Genomic DNA, 21,817 nt, shown 5'->3' with positions numbered 1-21,817 from the left:
GCTTTGATAAGTGCTTATTTCTAGTAGCTGTGATTTAGTGAACTTTCTGGCTTACTCTTTTTTTTTTTTTTTTTCCCTCCTCAGAATGCAATACAAGCTTGTGCACAGCCAAAGCTCCCAAGTGCTCACTGGGATTCGAAGTTCATTCTTACATTCCCAGTGGTCAGTGCTGTCCTGTATACCAATGTGGTAAGTCCCTTGGAAATATATTACAATGTTATAGCTTTATTTATTACATAATTTAGCATTACACTTAATAAGACTGTATGCAGTAGCCTATTGAAAGAGGTGTTAAACAAGTCAGATTGTATAAATTCACTGCTATTAAAATTGGTTATCAGTGCTATAGTTATGAAACTAGGGAATCAGATATAGCTTAGGGGCCTCAAGTTCAGTGTTCTGCTTATAAATACACGTAAGAACAGCTACAGAATTAACTGGGATGATGGTCTCAGCTTAGTCTAGCAAAAAGTCCCTAGAATCTCCAGTAGAAGACAGATTTACAGTTCCTGGTAACTAAAACAAAGAATTACTTGTATCTGTTAAATAGACATTCTTGGCTATGAACTGGACTGTGTATTTTGGTTCAAATCTTTTTCCCTACTTGCACATGCAGTATTAGTTTTTATACTTTGTACATGTCCTGTCTGCTACCAGAATTGGGGAATAACCATATGAATTGTGACTGATTGTGGAAGAAATGAGTTTGATTAGAGTGGGGTGAAGACATTTTTTATTCTTTTTTCCTATCTAAACTTCTAACTCCTTGCTTATCAACAGTTCCCAAGGGGGTTTGTGTACACGAGAGTGCTGAGTTCTTGGTAAGTTCCTGTTTCAACCATCTTCTAAAAGTGCTTAAAACACCAGTTAGTATACTTATCAGAAATGCTATGAAAAGGTTTATCCAGTACAACAAATATTTTAGAAATTTTCAAATTTCTGTCAGGAGTTTACCAGTTTCAGAAAGCCTAAGTATTTTCTGAAAAGTTTCCTGTGTAGGAGAAAACTTGAAGAGCTGCATGTATGCCAGTATCATAGAGGAACTTGGGTTAAGCGTGCTGGCATTTAAAAAAGTCAGTTCACATTTACTGTCAGCGCATTACTGCAGTTTTAAACTCTATTTTCAAAAATTAAAAGTCGTATAAATAAGTATTATTCTAACCAAATTTAGATTTCTAATAAATTCTCTTGGGTCTAGTAATTATACCTGTTCTTTTAATATCAGAGTTTGTCATTGCTTTGCAGGACTTCAATAAAGACACACATTAAATTATATTCAGTATTTTAAATGTTGTCTTCATAAATGTCTAGCCAAATAGTTATCCAGATGTCTTTACAATTTTTTTCCTTTTCCACTGCTTCATTTACAGATTTTTTAAAAATTAATAAATGTCTGTTAGACATAATATCTCATTACTATGTGATTTGATTTCTTTTTTCTTAAAATGTGTAGCCCAACTCCTCAGTCTTTGTTGACAAGTGTCAGAATTGTATCTGCACAAATGATGTTAACGTCAGCACTCAACTGAATATCATCTCCTGTGAACATGTCCCCTGCAACACCTACTGTCAACCAGTAAGTGGCAAATTTAAAGAAACAAAAGACCTCAAAATACTAATATATTTTATTAATTGATTTTAATATTTAATTTAAAATAATATCATTTCAGTTATTAAAATACAATACTATAATTAAGCAAAGGACAGGGAGTTGAAACCCAGAGACTAACTCCAGCATGGATATCAACTGTTCTTTGAGCAATCTACTGCCTGAGACTGGCTGTTTAACTGTCAGCATTCAGTTCACACTGGCAGAATTAGCTGGGAAATTTCTCTAGACCACCTTGTGGAGTGATATTTAATTATTATACATATTTATTCTAGTACTTTAATTTATTCCATTTATAACCTGCTTCTATTACTTGTCTTCTGTTGGGTTGGAATACAAAAAGGCATCAATCTAGAGTGCACTTCAAAGTATAGTCAATTAATGGATTCATATGCTTGCATTTATTTCTCAAAAATTTATCATAATGCTATTGTTTTTATTTTATTTCTAGGGATATGAGATTAAACCAGTGAAAGGTGAATGCTGTGGAAAATGTGTGCAGACCAAGTGTATTATACACACAGCAGACAATTCTGAACTCATCTTGAGTGTAAGTATTCTCTATGTCTTAGGTCTCCACCAAATCTGTAAAGTTCCCAGTTCCAGAAGGGGAACATCTCCTTGCCAGAGATAAGGCTTTAGTATAAGTTTGCACCTGAAAGATCAAAATCTCATCTAAAGCAAAATCTAGCTACAATCTTTTGACCTGAAGGTAGGTCTCATGAAACAAAATTATCTGTAAGGCCTTTCCTGGAATGAGAAATCCAATACCATTGGAAGGGGTTTTCTTCCAGTGTCTGGAAGCTTGGGCTTTTCTGTTATTTTATTTCTGTATGCTGAAAAACACTGTTAAAGCCTCCATATGAAACAATTCTATTGCCCTAGTAGGATGAAGGTTTAGGTTTTTTTCTTAATTCACATAAAACAGTCTAGCCTTTTGAAGGCAAAATCCATTGGCATGGATGATTTTATTAAACTACTCCATGTACTTTAGAGACATTTTTCTTTCTCAAGGAAAATACCATATAAAACTGAAATTCTCTCCATGTATGACATAGTGCATCACATATCATAATCTGTATCCCAAATGGCTGTTAACCTAAAAATAATTGACTGGGAAACAAAATGAAAGTCATTATCGGGGCAAGAAAATTTCTGTCTGAGTTCCCTTCAGCTTTCCTTATTACATTACATTTCACTTGCAGCCTGGAGACTTTAAAAATGATCCTCAAAACAACTGCACCATTTATAGCTGTGTAGATGTCCACAACCAGCTTATTGCTTCCACATCTGAGATTACCTGTCCAGCATTCAATGAGGACAGCTGCAAGCCTGTAAGTAAAAATGGAAAATTTACTCTCTACCCCATACATAGATTACTTCAGTGTAATTCAGCCATTTAACTAACAACAAAAGTAAAATTTAGCTCTGATGGCCTTTTGTCATAATTTCTCAGTCCTAAGAACAAAAGTTCTGGATGCAAACATGCACAGCCCTACAGAGTGTATAAAATAAGATACCTGGCTGAGAATTCAAGGTTTATAACTGGTAGCTGTTTCTCAGTAGCCAAAATACTGGTCAGCACCGAGATACTGAATCTTTGTTTGGGGTTCTGTCTCAGCAAGAACCAGGTTTCCTTGAATGTTAAAGAAATAAATGCGAAACGCAAGCTGTTCAGTCAGCAGGCTGCCAGTAACACTGTGCATGGTCCCCATTCAAATACAGAGGACTCTAAGAAACTCTTGGAATTGCTTCTGAGGAAAAATTGCATGATGTTAACTGTAGACTTCCTAGAAAGAATTAGTTTTTATTTTCACAATCCTTTGTAAATTGATAGATTTCAAGACAGGAAGAAGCTGTTATCTTTGCTTATTTAGATCCATGTTAAAATTTTCACTGGTTATTTCCAGTCACTGAAGAATTGCTCTCCTCAGTTTTTTGCCTTAATGCCTATTTAAAATAGAAAAATAATCCATTATTTTTTCTCTGTATCTTTTTTCTTTCAGGGAACTATTTCATTCTTACCTAATGGTTGTTGCAAGACCTGTAAGTATGCCAGTATATCTGAATCAACAATATAGAGAATGAATTGTCCTCTTAAATCAGCCCATTTTCCAGATAAATTTGTATTTAAATATCTACTTTTATATTTATCATTCCAAGCCTTCACTGTCCGATCTCTCTGGAGAATTTTAAGCCGAAGCAGAAAGATCCCTTAAGGCAATTCTTTGAGTGCACTAGTGAAGCCCAGGGAACGCTGAGATGTGAGGGACTTCTGGAGCTCTTTCACTGAAAGTATTTTCTGCTCTTTCCCTGCAGGTGCCCCTCTGGACAGCAGCACCCCGTGCACTGTGCGCCACAGGACAGACTTCATCGTCTACGATGGCTGCCGCTCCGTGGACAGAGTGGACTTGACTGAATGTGAAGGAACATGTGGAACCTTCTCGCTGTAAGTAAACTCACCAGACAATGAGATTTAAGTCCTGGTGGCACTGAGCTTGTTTATATAAAGGGAACAATAAATAGTAGAGTACACAATGGTAGAAGACCTGGAACTATCTGCTTCCTGAATCATGGACAAAAAAAATCATGGAATCTGTGACCGGTTGATTTATCATAATACGAAGCAGAAGAGTGTATTAAATTCTCTTGGGATTCAGACAGCTCTGATAAGACTTATTAATCCATTTAGAGCTGGCTTTGTGTCAGACCACCTAGGCTAGAAATCATCACAAAAGAGCATGGATTATTGCCTGTAATGAGAATGAGCCCAGAGGGCAGCCAGGCTTGACAACTGAAAGTGGAAAAGCTGCTTCTCAATAGTTAACACTTAAAATGAAATACACATACATCTTTTAAAGGAAGATTTGAATATGCGTGGTTTGTATACAGTGGAGAAATGAGAAAATGAATGCTTTAGGTGTGATATTAGTAGAGTAACTTGACTGTACATTTTTCTCTGAAATGAGAGAATATAGTAAAAAGTTACTATAAGGAAGTGGTTAGTAGGACACCTGGTAGTGAGCTGCTAAAACACTGGAAAAACAACTCTAACTCTTCAAAGAAACTGTCACTTACTGCCTATCACTGAGTCTGCCACAGTGCACCTTATGTGGATAAAACCTGATCTTTAGTATCACATGAAACTCTGAGAAGCCAGGGAGTTCATTAGTATTTTGAAATTCCTGATCATCTGAGGGTCTTGCTGTGGTTGCTTCTACCAAATATAAGAAAAAGATGGATCTTGTCACAGTTTGTAGCCTAATATTGACAGATTCTTCAGGTTAGGAATGGTGCTTAGGAAGCTGATGAGCACAAGGCTGCAAAAATACTTTGCTGTGAGATGGGAACAGAAAGAGCTGCTGCTTTCCCTTTGTGTTAACACTGCACCGATTGGGTTATGCATTTTATAATCACTGTTCTGTCAGATGAGCTTAGTGCTTCCATTAGTCACAACTGCAGCTCTTCTCACAGGAGCTCTGTACCTGATTTCACCCTCTCCTGTACATTGGCTTCTGGCACAGAGTAACGTTGCCATTTTGCATGTTAACAGATACTCTGCTGAGGCCAATTCTATGGACCACAGCTGCTCCTGCTGCAGAGAGACAAGCACCACTGAGAAGCACGTGGTTCTGAAATGCCCCGGTGGGCACTCAGTGTCACACAAGTACATCTATGTGGAGAGCTGCAGCTGTCAAGACACTGCATGCAGCAGAACACAGTCCAGCGAGCAGCAGAACAACGAAGAAAATGCCAAGGCGAGCACTCTGAACCGGGTCGAGAGAGCCATCAGCTTAACATCAAAATGAGGGCAAAAAAAACCTGGCATCGTTAACTAAAAGGACTGAAAACCATTCTTAACTTCCTTGGCTACTTTTGGACTTTACTTTTCCCAGTAACTGCATCCTGTTTTTTCTCTAATTAATTTGAATTGTGCTCTATTTATTTGTGCACAAAATAAGAAGACAAAGTTGTATTCTTACACGTGCACAGCCTCTTGGGTCCTCTTCAAATCTGCTTATTTTTCTCTCCATGATTAAAAGCACATCTCAAAAAGCATGACTTTTGTATTTATTCTTATATAGTCTTGATGAGTTTGAGTTTGAAGAGAGAAGAAAAATTCTTTTTCAAGTTATAGGAAGTCAAGTAATTTCCTAAGTTTTTGGGGTATCTACTCCTGGCTCCTTAAAAGCTGATCAGACTGTGCTGTACAGAAGACCCAATCTAAGGTGGGAGAGAAGATGATGCCAGAACAAAGGCAAAGATGAATAATGATTGTGAAATTATTCAGATGACTTGGAGAAACTTCTAGTTCAGCACCACAACTTACTTTAGCAGGGCTCTGTATGTTAAAACTGTCTCAGTTCATTGCAATTACGTGTTTTCACTAAAAAAGTAATCCCTCAGCTATGTGAAGTTCACTCACAGTGCTTTCAGGATGTATAGTTACTACTGTAGTAAGAGCTCTCCAAATTCCAACATTTGCAAAACAGATGCCCATCACTAAGCTGGTAATCCTTAGCTTCCTCTGCAGAAAATGGAAAGCAATAGCCATTTTTGATATTAATTGTCTCACAGCAAAGGACATATCTAAAGGATTGCCTGTTTATCTTATTGTAAGGGGAGCTGAAGCAGGTAATGGGAAGTTATTAATTTCTCTTGAATCATCTTAGAGTACAATCTGTTGTAGGGAAAACAAAAATTCTTTTGGCTTATTTTGTCTCCAGTAATGAAATCTTCATTGGCAATAGCCAACTTCAATACTGGCATCTTTGCTACCTAAAGGATTGGTGGCACCATTTTTTGCTACTAGTGGCCTATCAAATGTGCTGCAGCTTAAAAGGCAAATAAGATTTCTGCCTTTTTATAAGACTGATAAGGATGTGTAGAAAATGAAACTCCACATTTTTTTCATCATTACAATACTATGATTGGAAAGCAGATTTCTCTGGAGTTGGAGAGATAGCTGATCTAACAAGAAGGAAGTTTTATCAGTTTACAGAGCAAGCTGCAGAATTAGTGAAGCCCAGTTTCTGCTTTAGTACGGGTTTCTAAGGATTTCTATCTCTATATTCATTGTGAGATGCGACTGAGTTTTCTCCCAGGGCACTTGCAAAGTCACTCTCCTCTGTGGATTCTTTGTTATCCAACAATTTCTGTGCTGACACTAGAACCATACATTTCCTTAAGCTTTTCACAAAAACTGCTTTTCTCAAAATCTGTTGACATTTAACTGTCTTTGAGCTTTTCATTTTTGCAGTTAAATTTGGCTGAAGTCAGCAAATAAATTCTGGAGACAGATACAAGGTGTGATCAAACCTGCCCTGTTTCCTGTGAAAAAGAGATAAAATATTACTCGTCAGTAGTGGCAGTTTGCAGCACACTGTATTTACACTGAAACATAAAATCTTCCTGGCTTCATTTATTTTTCATTTGGTCTGCAATTTGCACAGGTTCTTTCTGTCCCTTCTAGTGATGGGCAAACTACTTTTGAATGAGAAATTCTAAAGGTCCTGGATGAAAGTCAGTAAGGCTGCAGATTGTGGCTTCACCACTGCAGGGCAGTCTATGGCTGAGAATGTAAAGTCACATACCAAAAAAGCAAGCTGCCTCAAAAGGGAGTTTCTGTTTCATCACGTTGAGGGTTTTATCTCTGAGAAGAATGAATGCTGATCTCTCCCCACTGACATTTATATGCTCTTAGTAAGCACTGGAAAAACAATTATGCTGACGGGAATTTAAGTGCAAGGTGTTGTTTGTCACAGTGCTCTGCATTATGGCAGCCCTCTCAGTTTTGGTGCTGGGTCAGTGCTGCCCATAAGGAGGTTCACAAGCACACACTGTCAGAGAATTCTAACTTACAAGTGCTTGGCAGTTCCAGGTCACACTGCACGTGTCAAACCTCCACCTCCTTTTGCACTTAGTCACCTCAGGACTTTGTGGATGACAGAGTTGAACAGATATTAAATTTTCTCCAGTGAAGAAATCCACCAATAATATTTGGGAGAAAAAGGAAGGAAAAAAACCTTAACTGTGTATCCCTACAAAGAGTAGTAGTGGCAGTGAGCAGCAGTTTTGCTCCCCTCCACAATCCTCTTGGAAGTAAATTGAGAATTGTATTATCTGATCCCAGGAAGCATTTTGTTTCTCAAGCAAGAGTTGTTGGGTCTGCAGGCCACAAGAAGAGATTCTTCTGGAAAACCCAGGAAAAAAACTGAGGAAATGTCTCTCATCACCCTCTCTTCAAGGGTGATATCAGCACATTAGGGACTCAGGAGATTGTGGAACCTTCTGATCCCATTGTCTTCCAGGCAGGACCTACCATAAAGGACCCTAGCAGCTTCATATAAAGCATTAGTGCTGGACTGGAGTGGGCTTGACTCTCTCTGTCCTCAAAGAATGACTCCATTCTCCAGGCATTGCCTTGTCTTCTGGAGTCTAGCAAAAAGGGAGCAGTAGCAAGAGCCTGTGTCTTGTCTCCATGCCCAAGTCCTGTGTTCATCTCCTCCAGACTTTCTGTCTAGCCTCCCACTTTCATTGGTGGTGAGGGATTTCTCTTTGGTTTTTTTCTTGTTCTTCCTCTCTCAGTACTTAACAGTTTGAACTTTGTCTTGAAAAATGGAGAAGCCTTCTTGGGAGGCAAATAGGACTTCCAGTGACACTTTGACCCTTTGAAGGCACCAAAACCCGAGGTCCCACCCAACTCCTGCTGTCCAAGATCACATGGGTTTCATTCCCACTTGTCTTCTCATCCAAGATAGTTTGAATCTCAAACAATTTCCTTGTAGTTACCTGGACATGCACTGGAAATTGAGTGTTGCTCACAGGACTCTTCAGCAACACAGTGAGAACTTCTATCTTCAGTTAAAAAGGAGCTCACAGAAGATTTGTTCATAAAGAGAGCACAGTTGTTTTATGAAGCATTACTGGACATGTATTTTGAGAACACCAGACAGAAAGGAAAATCCTTGTTAGCAATGTGGAAGAATCACTGCTCTTGAGGTGAGGCAGATGGGATTCAGAAAGAGGGGAAAATCCACATGCAAACTAAGAAGAATTCTTCCCAAAATAATATAAAGTAGGGGTTCCTGGTCTGATAACTACCTTGTTTTCTGATCTATGTTCTTTAATAGTATTATTTTGTGCTGTGGGAAGGGTAAGATAAAATTTTCAGTGTGTTTACCGTTTGACTGTACTTTGCTAAACCACACTTCACTGAACTAAGCACATGCAACTCTGCACATAAGCCCCAGTGAAAGGACTTTAGCAAAGGCAAAGCCCTAAGTAAATAATCATGCAGTTACTGTGCTTGTTATACACTGTTGCACTTGTCTGGAAAAGCAAACTCAGATACGAGCAAAAGACAGAAATAGACTTACAAACTCTGAGATCATAGGAAAGAACATTCTTGTAGTTTTAGGTCTGACAAAAAAGGAAATACATTTAAATAACTGCAATGCAATTTCTGAAATTTCACCTCTCAGTGGAAGCTTTGAGGGGTAGGAGAGTATTTTAAGGTTTCTAAAGTTGAGCAGCCCTCTTCCAGGGCCAAATTTCCAAAATTAACTCACTCTTTTGAGGCTGCCACAAACACCTGTGTTCTTAATTGGCAACCACCCAGACTAAGGTCCAAACAGGTCCAAGCAGGCTACCTAAGCCATATTTCTGTCACTAATATGGAAAATCCTGTAAGTTCTTTTTCAGCATCATGCTTCTAAAATCTGTTCCGTGCAAACTGAATTCCCTTTAATGTTCCAGTCTCACTCTTAAATGTTCCAGTATCACTCTTACATGAAAGGCTTGAATTCTTTTCACAAACTAGTCTCTAGAAGAGTATAAAACACCACTGTGATGTTTTCATTACCCCAAGACTTTGAGAAAACTCAAGCAGGGAGAAAGTATGGCAGAGCTGGCGCTGAGAAGGAGCACCTGTGCTCCACGCAGCTTTCTTTTAAGCAGTAACAAAAGGCAACAGTGATCAAGGAATGTCCTTTACACAGTGGCCTGTGACCTGACACAGCAGTTAAATTTCAATAGCCTATCCATTTGGACTAGTGTAGCTGAGCACTTCTTGCCCTTTTTTTGCAGAATCTATGGGATCTTGTATGATTATTCTTCTCCTTAAAAGCACAGGGAGTCTGAGCAAAACGTAAGGGCAGGTACTTCTTGGGTGGCTAATTCTACCTTCCACACAGGCCAAGGCCAAGGTTGCTTAGATTCCCACCTTAACTTGTTTTCTGCCCCATCTCTTAGCCTTTCTTTTGGCTTGCAGTAACTTTTAGTCACGATGGACATGCTTACTGAATGTGTAATTTCATGTAATTTCAAGGTTGTAGAGACTTCAGTATTAAGCATGCAGTGGCCTCGTCTGACTTATCTTAGCACCCAGGAAATAAGAAATTGCTTTTTAGAAAGAGGTAGAATCTGCTCTAGCCTAAATCCCATAAAAGTTCTAATTATTAAAGCAGAAAATTCATATGCTTCCTTTAGTTCTGCTACCCCCTATTTTTCCACTAGGACAGTTGTTTAAAGAAAAACCTTTCAGGTAGAAAATCTCAAGGGCCCAACCTCCTGATGAGATGACTTTCTGTGCAGGGAGTCTCTCTTACGTGAGGAAGTGCCAATAGGTCAAAGAGACCTGTGTGCATGAGCACCAATCAGCCGTGTCATTACTCCTTGTACGTGGATTTTGAAAGATCTACATCTTAAAGAAAAACAGAAAAGAGCAGCTGGACTTATTCCTCATTCCTTGCAAACAGGAATAACTAATGTCCCTGGTTTGTTCACGAAAAAGTCAAGGAGTTCTATGGCAAGATGAGAGGTTAAGGAGCTTTGTATCCATTCTAAGGCAAAATGTAAGAAAACATCCAACCACCCCATACCTAAAATTGAAATACTGAAGACATTTGTCATGTATTTTCATGGACAATTAATGACAGATATCCATTCCCTCCTTTCCCACTGCCTGATACAGATAACCTGATACCTCTGTTTCAAACTGTGTGGTATACACAAATCTGATAGATCAAATAAATCTTTAATGTAACTTTCTTAAATTCTGTGATATAATGCAAAAGATTAAAAAGGATAATCCGTGTTCTTCTTGAATTCTAGTGGCAATTTAGAATGTACAAATGATTGTTGTAACTACCAGTTATGTAAAATATTTTGCCAAAATCAATTTGGATATTTTTTATCATATGGATTATTGGCACAAACTGCCTGACACCAAATGAAATGTTTTTCTAGCTAACATTACTTTGTTAATGGAGCACACATAATTTCTCTAGAGTTATTTTCTAGGCAGTGTTTGTAAAACATCATCTTATAGTGCATGCTCATTTCAAGAAGCAGTACCAATTTTGCCTGAAATTAACTGGATTGTTAGATGATTTCCAAGCTCAACCTCCTAGTGCTCAACTGACTCAGGATGGCCCTAATTCTTTACAGCACATATGGAATTACCTTTTGACAGAAGGATATGATAAAAATGCAACTTCCAGACTTCAGTACAGTGTCTGGCTATGAAGGGCATTAATCCACCAGATACCTCCTATTTCAGTGTGTCTTTTACCAAGTTTGTAGCAAAAATATATTTTTGTGAGTCACTGGTATATTACATTAGCTTCATGATGGCTTATCTTCAGTGAGTCAGTGGTGATAAAGAAGCTGAGTTAATATTTACCTATTGTATTTACTAAAATCACATACCCTTTAATGGCAAATGATCCATGAAATAGGCTGTAAAGGGGCCAAGAGGAATTGTTCTTTTTGCTAATACAGCTGCAGAAGAGGGAAGCCCTCTTATCCTGCAGGATCCAATAAAGGGAAGAGTTATTAATTGCAGTTTTTCACTGCAGGGGGAATAGTTATAACTTGCATGCCAATAGCAATGATTCAGTGGTAAGTGATCAACACAGTCTGTAAGCTCCCTGTCAGTCTGCATTTCCTTCTGAAAAGCTTCCATGTATTCCTCCTGAAAACCTCAGTGTTTCCACGCTTGAATATAAAAACTTTCATTTGAATGCAAATATCCTTCCCCTGTCAGTAGCCCTGAAATCATTGCAGAGGATTGAAGCAAGCAGTGATTTCTAAGGAGCATAGCCCGCAGTATCTGTGGAGAAGCCAGAAGCAGCAGCTCTGGTTAGTCATTGGCAGAAACTCTGCTCCCCAAGAAATGGCAAAGGAATGGCACAAATGACAGAGCAGACAAGCAGAGGTAAGAAAATGGCTAGGTACAGAGCAAGAGCACTGGGTTTCCTATTTCTCTGAGTAGAGTTTTGCTCTTGCTTTTCTCAGGGGAGGATCCCAGATGGCTTACACTACTGTCTCTGCTGAGTAGAGCATAAGTGGATGGTGGTTCAATGAATAATTTGTTTTATTCTGTCCGTTCCTTGAAAAGTTTTAACATGTGCTGTTCATGTTCTTCCCAGGCCCCTAAGTGCTAAGTGGGGTGTACAGGGGGAAGTCATTCCTTTGTTCATTCCTCCTGCCCATCCTCACATTACCTTGAAACACCCCACATGTAGAACACAAAGGGCTGGAAGTTACCAAGGTCAACCTCACAATGTCTTTGTCATCAAAGGACTACTCCAATCTGAAAGGTATCTTTGGCAAGTAGTTATTACATGGTTCCTGCTGATTTTGTGCAGCTCCGTGGGAATAAAGGGGGTTGTTTTTCCAGAGGCAGGAGTCATATTCCTAGAGCCTCATTCTTCCTTCTACTCTCATAACAAAATGAATGAAATAGGTACTTTGATTTCTTGGGTGGGAATGGGAAAGGAAGAGGGCAGTGATTGAAGAAACATGGACTTTATCTCAGCAGAGCTCTGCATTTGGATTTTGACACTAGCACTGATTTTGGAAAATTCATGTATTTCAGCTATCTGCCTTTACCCTCAGCTAAGCTCTCTTAGTCTGTATCTGTGGTCTACTGACCTATATGCTTTTCGTCCACAGCCCTTCCTCACACCTGCCATTAGCCCTGTTCTGTGGCCTGAACAAGAACTCAGTATGAAAATTACCAGGAGAATCTGTTGAATTTGAGTGTTGATATTTCACTGTGTTCAATTTCAGATCATCTTCATATTTCCAATATCATATTCTCATGGTTAAGTTATTCTCCTAAATAAGATATTCTCCTAGCTTACTTTGTATCTATTTGGACAGAGATCAGGGGGGAAGATATTTTGTGACTAAAAGGAAAAGCAGCAGCAGTCCATGACTTCCATCCCCAGTGCCATGAAGCCTGTTGGTTCTGTATTCCAGCCAAGATGGCAGGGCTTCAAGAACCTCCTTCCAGCAGCACCCTGCCTCAAGTGCAGCTGACAATGGGACTAATGGGGCACGGGCAGTGGCAAAGGGGTAACGTGAACTCTTGTTTCACCTCCTGCACAATGCTCACACACGCTGGTGCAGAGTTTTCTTTAGAGCAAGGGCAGCAGCAAATCTTCATCTGGCAGATGCTGTCACCTGCAATTCTGCAAAGCACCTTGTGCCTGTGTAGGGCAGCAGCTGGCAGGAGCAGTGGGCCAGCTTTGGGACACTCCACTTTGGCAGTAGCACAAAGCCTGGTAAAGGAATGAGCAAGACCCTGTTCCCAAGGCCCAGAATCCTGCCTGCCAACCAGATAAAAGGCATTCATGTTCCTATGCCCCAGTGGGTGCATGGGCACACTTGACCTGAGGCCTTTCAAGAAGGGGCAAAACTATGTCCATCTTAAACTGTGTTTGTGCCCTTTTAACTACTGGCAATGACTCTGGCTTTACTGTTTTCCCAAAGGGGATGGAGCAGCTGGAAGCATGGGAATGTCTGTTATCCATGTTTGATTTGCTGGGACTAGGTGAGAGGTTTCCTCTCTTGTCAGGAGCAGTTCCCCCATGGCACAGATGAGGGAAAGGAATGCAAGGTCAGTGTGTGTCAACAAAGCAAGTAAATCTCTAAGAGGGACTCTAAAATTACTGATATCAAAATATTTGTCAGGATGTCCTACAAGGGGCTGTAGAGCTCATAAGTGAGCTCATTGGATTTTTTATGGGTGTATGGTAGGGTATTAAAGTACTTTGAGAGCACCAAGGGACCCTTTTGCAGCAGTGTAATTTACGTGGTGAAGGAATGAACTGTGGTCTACATTATGATGGGACTTGTGCACTGCCCCCTTATGATATTTGGAGAATCCACCACCTCTGTGTGCATAAAGAATAAATGAAATCCTTTTTGTGCAGTTGAGGTGAGAATTTTTGACCTTTTGGTTTTGTTTCTGGTCTATTGAAGCAGTAAATCTGGCCTTTTTTGGTAAGATATTTTGGATACACTTTTTAAAGGACGATGCCCTCCTGCCAGAAGACTTTGTTCTAAATAAACCGTACATTATGCCTGACCTGATAATACTTTTTGCTCTGTTTAGAAGTAGTCATTAAAGCTGATCGAGGCAACAAACACATTTTCTTGTGCTGAGGGACTCTGCTGATGTGCAAGACATAGAAAAAATCTGAAAGAGATCAGTGATTGCTTGTAACTAATCAGATGTTATAAAACATCAAAACTATTGCTGCCAAAGAAATAACAACTGTAGGAGGAGGGTGAGGGGACCTATTTTCAAAGGAGAAAATTAGACATAGACAGCTCTCTGTCCCCATAAAGCAAGAAAGACCTGGATACCTGACCTGTCTGAAAGAGTGGAGGTTTCTGGGTGCTAATAATGAATGACTGAAAGAAAATTTAATGAAGCTCCACCTTTCAGGGACCCTGCCATCAATGTTTTGTTCTCATGCCAAACTCCTGGACTATAAAAATCTGCCTATAAGCCAAGAAAAAACACTTCCCTGAAAGGATTTTCAAGTTACGACTTCATGTCAAGATGGAAATAAAAAACGGGAGATCACTTTGGATCTTCTGCCTAATTTGGAGTTTTTGCAAGGGCAAAGAACCAGTTCAGATAGGTAAGAAAAGAATCTAATTCTTGCATTACTTGCTCTCATATGGCTCTCCAGAGGTGAGAAATAGAGTTGACAAATGAAAATGTGTAACATATTAATGTAAGAGCTGTAGACATGCCAGATACTGTTAAACATAGTACATTTTTATCCTTATTGTCAACCATTTAAGTATTTTACTTCTTTTCTTTCATTACTAGGTAGTGTATCAACTGTTTTATGTCCTAAGTGACTAATCTTAAAGAGGAGACCCTCTGAATGCAGTTTGCACCAAAAAAACAAAACAAAACAAAAAAAAAATGGTGACACCCTTTTCAACATGTTTCACACATATTCTTCATAGAAGAAGTACTTGCCATATCACCAGCTAGGCTTGATTGACCAGTATGAAATGCTGCATTAGCAGGAATCACATTTTTTGTGGTCTGCTGCACTGTTACCTCCTGGTTTGGTTTTTAATGTCTTACATTTTTCCCAGCTGCTTAATATGCTTGATGTACCAGTTATTAGTGCCTTAGTAATTCCAGCAATTTCACTTCCAGTATAGCCAAACTTTCTCACTTGCCCTTGCTACTGTGTAGAAAAATGATAAATTTCCCTATTCCACTACCATGCTGCAACCACCTATGACAGTAGCAGTCCCTTTAAAAAGCTGTTTCTGCAAGGAAACTGGGCACTTGAGTTTGGGCTGCACATTTATAACATAAGGATCTGAATTTCTCAGTTCTTCACTGCTGATTCTAAGGCAGGAATATTTAATAATATTTTAGAGTTAACTGAGTGAATGAGTAACTGTTTTTGATTTGATCTGTGGTGGATGTTGCTATGTTGATATTCCTAAACATGCTACCTGAATCAACACAAAGAAATTTGCCCATTTCATTTGTCATTCTTTCAGAAGAAATGTTGGAAGTATTTTGTAGCAAGCATATATAATTTAATTCAAGGTGATTCATGTTTTCTTTGTGAAGCTTACTGATGTGAAACTGCTTTCTGAAGTAATGTCTTATATGCACTCAGAGTATGTATTTATACTTTGACTGAGGAACAACTTAGGAGCTCCAAAACATGAGTTGAGAAGGAAAACTAAATATCTCTTAGCCAAAAGCTGAAGCTGGTAGCAGCCTCAACCACTGAGATCAGCAGCTGCCACTTTGCTGTAAATTCGTGCCTCCTGTGATATCTCCTGGAAAGCACTCAATACAAAGTCTTGCCTGACTTAAATGAGATTTAGACATCCAGAATGGGATTCTCCTCACTTCACTTTAAATATCTACAGTGTAAATATGTCTACAGCATAAATATAGATACAGCCTTTCTAGACAATGGAGAGATGCATGTGGTTTTCAGCATCTTCTTGCTAGGCACATATGTAAGATGAGAAAGCTGAACTTCTTCTGCTTCTCACTGTTAACTTCAAAGGAGACTGGGCTAATCTGCTCACATTGCAGGTATCTCTGTACTTCAAAAGTCATGGACTTCAAAAGTTCAGTGAGATGAAACTGCTTCCCAAGGGCTAGTATCTTCTTTTTGCCTTTGAAAATCTGCCCCTTTAATGTTTCTCAGCCAAAAAAGGGCAAGTACCTCATATGGGGTGAATTTCTAAGTTCCCCTACTATGATTTTTCTTTAGTCCAGGTCTCTGCTGTCAGTAGGAGTGAATGTGCCACCTGGGGCAATTTCCACTTCCATACATTTGACCATGTAAAGTTTACTTTCCCTGGAACCTGTACATATGTCTTCGCTTCTCACTGCAATGACAGCTACCAGGACTTTAACATTCAGATCAGGCGCAGTGTCAAGAGCAGCTTCCTGATCTACTTCACTGTCACCATTGATGGAGTGGTCCTGGAGGTGAAGGAGACAGGAATCACTGTGAACGGGAGGAAGTGAGTAAACGCTGTTGGTTTGTGCTGCGTTTTTATCGCTGTGTGTTCGGTGGTCTGACTGGAAAGCAGGGGTTGTGCATGAGTTGTTCACAGCTTTTTGAACAGGGTATTGTGAAGAGTCCCTCCTGTAGTGTTTGAGAAGGCAAGAAGCATTTAAACTAAACTACACATCCCAGGGACCAACACCAACAAGTTAAGTAGAGAGCAATGTGTATATTATAAAAACAGAAAGTGTTTTAAGGTTTCCTTAATGTTGCTTCGATTTGAGAGGGAGGGATGGAGGGAAGTACATAAACCCCAACACTTTATTAATAAAAAGTTTAGATTCATAGAAGCTCTGTGGTTTTTCTTCTTTCTCAAAACATTATTTCTGTGGTACTAACCCTACTGTTTAATGCTGCTGTTCATGAACAGATGGTTCTTTCAGGAATAGTTTTCTGTTTCCAGATAGATTAGTCTAGAAATTGCACTGCTTTGCAGATCACAACTCGCCCAGGGATGATCTTACAAGAAAAGGCAGGATTTTCAGAAGTCAAAATCCACACCTTTAATTCCAATTCAAAAATAAACCGCAAAGGAAACTGCAAAAGAGAGGGGTAAAAATATTCCATAAGTAAAAATCATATGCAACAATAGCTGAGAATTCGGCACAATGTTAAGGGCAGTCCTCACGAGAAGTGCAGAGTTCTGCTCCTAACATATAATTATGAAGGGCCTAGGCAACCTTTGACTCTGGGAAAACCCCTCACAATCTCGTTGGAAAGAAAATTGCAAGCATATGGGCTGTCCTGACAACCTTCTAGAAACAATCAAATACAGAATAGCACCATTCTGTTGTAATTACAGCACCAAATCCCATATGTGTCTCCTAAACAAAAAGGGCAAGAAATCTCCTATCTTCTAGGGATCTTTTGAATTTCTGAGTTTTTAGGCTGTTGCAAAATGAATGTTAATTGTCTGGGTAAGATGGAAAAGTAATGTAGGTCTGAGTTAGATCAGTGCATGAATAACAGAAGAGAGTTGTGTGGGAATCCCAAGTGCCCAGGCAGTTCTGGAAGGATGATAATAACCTGCAGTGTCCTCATGTGGAGGGCTGTTTTCCCAGTATTGTCATCTCGCTCTTTGTAAACTTTTGGGTTATATCCTTAGGTTTGGCTGCTTTCTATCAGTCGAGTGGCTGATGTAGTATTGACAGGAGACCAAAATGCATTGAGTTATGGATTAAGGTTGGTAAAAGGACACAGTGTAATGTAATGCATTATGTGGACAAAGCCTAACCTTGCAAAGAGTGTTCCTATGTCTTATTTACTTCCTTTTAACTCTAGTTTCCCTTCCTATATGTCTGTGAGGATTTAATCAGTCTTTGTTTCACTGCAATCTGTTTTGCTCCCTTGACTTTACAGGATTGCCATGCCTTTCAGCTTGAAGAGCATCCTGATTGAGGACACCTGTACATACTTCCAAGTCACTTCCAAGCTGGGCCTGACACTCAAGTGGAACTGGGCTGACACTCTCCTAGTATGAACAGTCAGTTAGTTGTTTTCCTCCTGGTGAACCTCATCAGTGATGAAAAGCAGGGCTGGATGCAAGCACTGCGTTGATATATGAAATTGTGGGAGGGAGGTATCACTGTACCCATGAGCTGATAGAGAAATATTACCAAAATATTACCAAACTAGGTAATAGTTCCACAGGGCAGGAGCATGGAGGCACAACCCCGTGGCATTTCCAGCTAATTTGATATAACAAAGGGGTTAACCCTGGATATAACACATCTGTAGTTAGCTCCATGCTCCATGGGGTACTGGCAGCAGCACAGCCCTCCAGCTCTGCCTTGCTACTCTGTCTCAAGCACATCTGGTGTGGGAAACTAATCTGTGTGACCACTTCAGACCTGGGCCCCTTTCACTCCAAAGCCATGCTATGTGGGAATTATCCTCTAAACATCTACCCTGCAATGTCTTCTCCTGCAATGGTGCATTTACATTTTTCTGTATGAACACTTGTCCTTCAGGACTGAGATTAACTACATGGAAGTTATGTGTCATGTTTTGCTATTCAGAGAGATAGAGAAAGGGTAAAAGGTGAATAGAGAGAAAAATATTAGAAAGTAAACAAGTGATATTGAAATTCTGATTTATTGAATATTTGCTTACCCCCTTCCTGTTTACTAATTAATACCTAAAGTGTTAAAGGCAATATCTCTACATTACTGTAGAGTGGACACAGCAGTAGGAAAAGCACTGCCCTTTTTTGATGGACCTGAGTGGCACCAGTACTGTTCCCCAAGCATGTAAGAGTGACAAGGTGCAATAGTTTTTCCAGAAAGGCAGTAGTGTGCTAACCTGGCTGTTTATTTCCACTAAATATGGGCAAAACTAGTAATGCTGGGCAGACTCACGCCTAGAACTGCTATAAAATTTTTCATCACCCTATACACTAGAAAACTCATTATATAAGGCTAAAAGTTAACCAAAGGCTACTTCTTTACAGCATCCAGCATTAGAGCACAGTTATCTGACCTGCCCAGAGAGGAGCTCTGGTACCCTTCAAGATGAGCTCTATGTCTGTGTAACCAGTGTCTCTGTACTGGGAGACACTGGTCCAGGGATTAATCCAGTATTCAACATGTGTCCTCTTCAGTGGGCAGCAATGACAATTGATGGAGGATTCTCTTCCCATTTGAATTCAACCTCTCTGCAGATAAGATATGAGAGATTTATACCAGAAAAGGAGATTGCTACAAACTGGGAATGAGCATTTCTGCCACTGCTCTTTTCTGTTGTGAATCACTTTGCAACAAGTGCTGGTGATGTGGGGAAAAGCCTTTAAACTCTGTGTTTCCTCTTTTGTAGCTGGACCTAGAAGAAACATATAAAGAGAAAATATGTGGTTTGTGTGGGAACTATGATGGCAATGGGAAGAATGATTTGATTTTGGATGGTAGGTCATAAATTCAGCATATTTCACCCTGAACAGACTTCTTCCTACATGATATGAAACTTGATATTTGTTTCCTCTGAGCAGCCTTTCAGATTTCCTAGCAGGTACATGAATATTTCCATACACAGGAGATGTATTTTAAGATGTTCTGAGATGATTGGGGATTTTCTGCTCTTTTCATTTTTGTAATGATGCCTTGAGAGAGTCTCCAACCTCTTTGACCAAAATTAATTGCTTGGCTATCATGCAGCAATGCTGACAATAACATACTTTAAGGAAATGCATGAGTGCATTTTCTGTTCTTCTATTTTAATAATCATTCTACATGTGATTGCTTTTACCTCTCTAATGAAATAAAAGCATCAGAGAAAACACAATGTATCTTTGAAGAAACTGTGGTGCCATCCACTGACACCTTCAGATATTGCAAATAGCTGAGTCTACAATCCTGCAGCAGGTTGTATGGATGGAAAGAAACCTTCATCCTGGGATATCATCTGCAGGACTGAATCCAAATTTATAACAACATCTCTTTATGTAATACCTGTATGACTGCTATACATGCAAACAGAAAACTCTGTAAGATCAAACACACCCCAAACAAAGAGAAGTCTTTGGAAATCATTAGAACAAGAGTCTCACATGATTTCAAATGCCTGGGCTGACAGCAGGCCTTGATACAAGTGTGCCAGATTCTTGACTCTAGCCCAACAGAGGATTCTATCAGGCTGTCATCCTCTATAAAATATGGATGCTGGTTAAATTTGGGCATCTCATGAAGTACATACTGCCTTTGAGCCCAAAGAATAAGTGCATTTTTATAGCCCATTAATTGATCTAAAGAATTGTGGGCAGTTACTGAAATGCATCTGGGGATTTTTGCAGGGTATAAAATGCATCCGAGGCAGTTTGGGAATTTCCACAAAGTGGAGGATCCATCACAAAAGTGTGCTGATGTGAGCCCAGATGACCACACTGGAAGACATCCCAGGAGGAAAGACAATAGATGCAGTAAATATGTAAGTGTGTGGGACCAAGAAGTACAAACCCTCCCGACCTACACTGTTGAAGAGACTGTTGAAACAAATCTTAATTACAGAGCATGCACTAAACTGAATTTTTCGGAACTCTACAGATGAATTTGAGCAAAATTATGTTCTTACAGCTGAAAGAATATCCTATTATGGTGTTTAAGAAATAGATATTGGGAAAATGCCCAATTGAATGACAGCTCCCAGTCCAAGGCAAAGGACTTTATGGCAGAAAATTAGACTGTATAATCTCCTGAGATCCATTCCAACTTAAATTATTCTGTGACCCTGGAATTGTGTCATCAAAACTTGGGGTATATATTAAAAAACATAAAAGGTGGTATAAGTGTCAAGTATCAAGTATTGGGTTTTTTTTTTTTGTTTTGTTTTGTTTTGTTTTTTCTCTTAAATAGAAAAAAGGATGCAAGAAACTTATGTCCCGTTTTGGAAACTGCCCCAGAGTGGTTGCCTTTGATGACTACGTAGACACCTGTGCTGAGGATATGTGCCACTGTGCAGTTAATTCTTCTCACTCGGATTTGGTTTCCAGCTGCATATGCAGCACTTTAAACCAGTACTCTCGAGACTGTGTCCTGAGGAAGGGAGACCCTGGGGAATGGAGGACCAAAGAACTCTGCTGTAAGTAGCTACTGCTCTGGAAATGTATTTCAGGTTAGACATTTACACAAGTGTTCTGATCCCAGCACAGCAAAGCTAGGAGCTCTGGTAACTACCTTGAATCAGTCTTTGACACAAACATTGTTAATGGAAAAGCTTCAACAAATTTATCTTGATTTTGCTCCTTAAATTAGAACTATACCTTGCCCACCTCTTTCTTACAACTCGGTTTTCTCAAGTTCTTTTTTTTTTTTAATTTTACTATGCACAGTTAACTCATAAAGAGACTTATTTCAGTATGGTGACAACTAGACACAAGTAGTTACTGAGAAGAGCAATATGTTTGTACTTATCTTACCCTGTGTTTTCATACTCAGTAGTCCATTTACTGAGTAGGAAATCTCCTTAAATCCAGGGGCAAGGCTGCAGGTAGTTCACCCAAACTGCTGATGTGGATTGGGATAGCAAATTAATGCCAGAAGAACTGATGCTTCAGGCAAAAATAAACTGTTATGACTCCCTAAATGATTCTGGTGTTCTTTGCTTGTATTGTGACTTCAGCCAACCTTGAGATAGTAATGTAATGTGAGATAGCTCATATTTCCCAGCAGCACAGTTTTGTCCAAAAGATAAAGTAAAAGTGGCCATAAAACATTTCTTTAAGAGGTTAAACAAACACAACATGTCGGGATAGAAGGTCTTGCAAAAAAATATGGAGGAAAGGAGGAAGAAGGGGTTGGGTAGTGGCACAACAATTTGAGTGATCTTATAAATACATCACTAACATACTCCA

At 39.4% G+C, this 21,817-nt stretch overlaps 2 protein-coding genes across 4 annotated transcripts in view; both read left to right on the top strand.

Annotated features, from left to right (window-relative positions):
* MUC2 (mucin 2, oligomeric mucus/gel-forming) overlaps positions 1–5,668 on the top strand; it is a 61,241-nt gene extending 55,573 nt beyond the window's left edge. The window contains exons 59-66 of the mRNA XM_088166583.1: positions 85–189; positions 781–821; positions 1,454–1,576; positions 2,061–2,159; positions 2,815–2,943; positions 3,616–3,655; positions 3,929–4,058; positions 5,163–5,668. Of these exons, the coding sequence (XP_088022709.1) occupies positions 85–189; positions 781–821; positions 1,454–1,576; positions 2,061–2,159; positions 2,815–2,943; positions 3,616–3,655; positions 3,929–4,058; positions 5,163–5,418 (923 nt within the window). The 3' untranslated portion in view covers positions 5,419–5,668. The remainder of the gene's footprint in view (positions 1–84; positions 190–780; positions 822–1,453; positions 1,577–2,060; positions 2,160–2,814; positions 2,944–3,615; positions 3,656–3,928; positions 4,059–5,162) is intronic.
* An 8,785-nt stretch (positions 5,669–14,453) lies between these two features.
* Positions 14,454–21,817, top strand: part of LOC106863600 (mucin-5B) — a 42,365-nt gene continuing 35,001 nt past the window's right edge. For 2 of the 3 annotated variants that reach the window (XM_088166696.1, XM_088166697.1), the window contains exons 1-6: positions 14,469–14,550; positions 16,177–16,432; positions 17,836–17,950; positions 19,288–19,375; positions 20,261–20,394; positions 20,820–21,045. In XM_088166696.1, the coding sequence (XP_088022822.1) occupies positions 14,469–14,550; positions 16,177–16,432; positions 17,836–17,950; positions 19,288–19,375; positions 20,261–20,394; positions 20,820–21,045 (901 nt within the window). Of the gene's footprint in view, positions 14,551–16,176; positions 16,433–17,835; positions 17,951–19,287; positions 19,376–20,260; positions 20,395–20,819; positions 21,046–21,817 lie in introns of all 3 variants that reach the window. The other variant, XM_014893093.2, reaches the window with a different exon arrangement.

The sequence above is a fragment of the Sturnus vulgaris genome, chromosome 6 (assembly GCF_052056855.1).
Source record: "Sturnus vulgaris isolate bStuVul1 chromosome 6, bStuVul1.hap1, whole genome shotgun sequence".
NCBI lineage: Eukaryota > Metazoa > Chordata > Aves > Passeriformes > Sturnidae > Sturnus > Sturnus vulgaris.
Note: the sequence above shows the minus strand (reverse complement) of the source record. Positions and strands in the feature narration are given on the sequence as shown.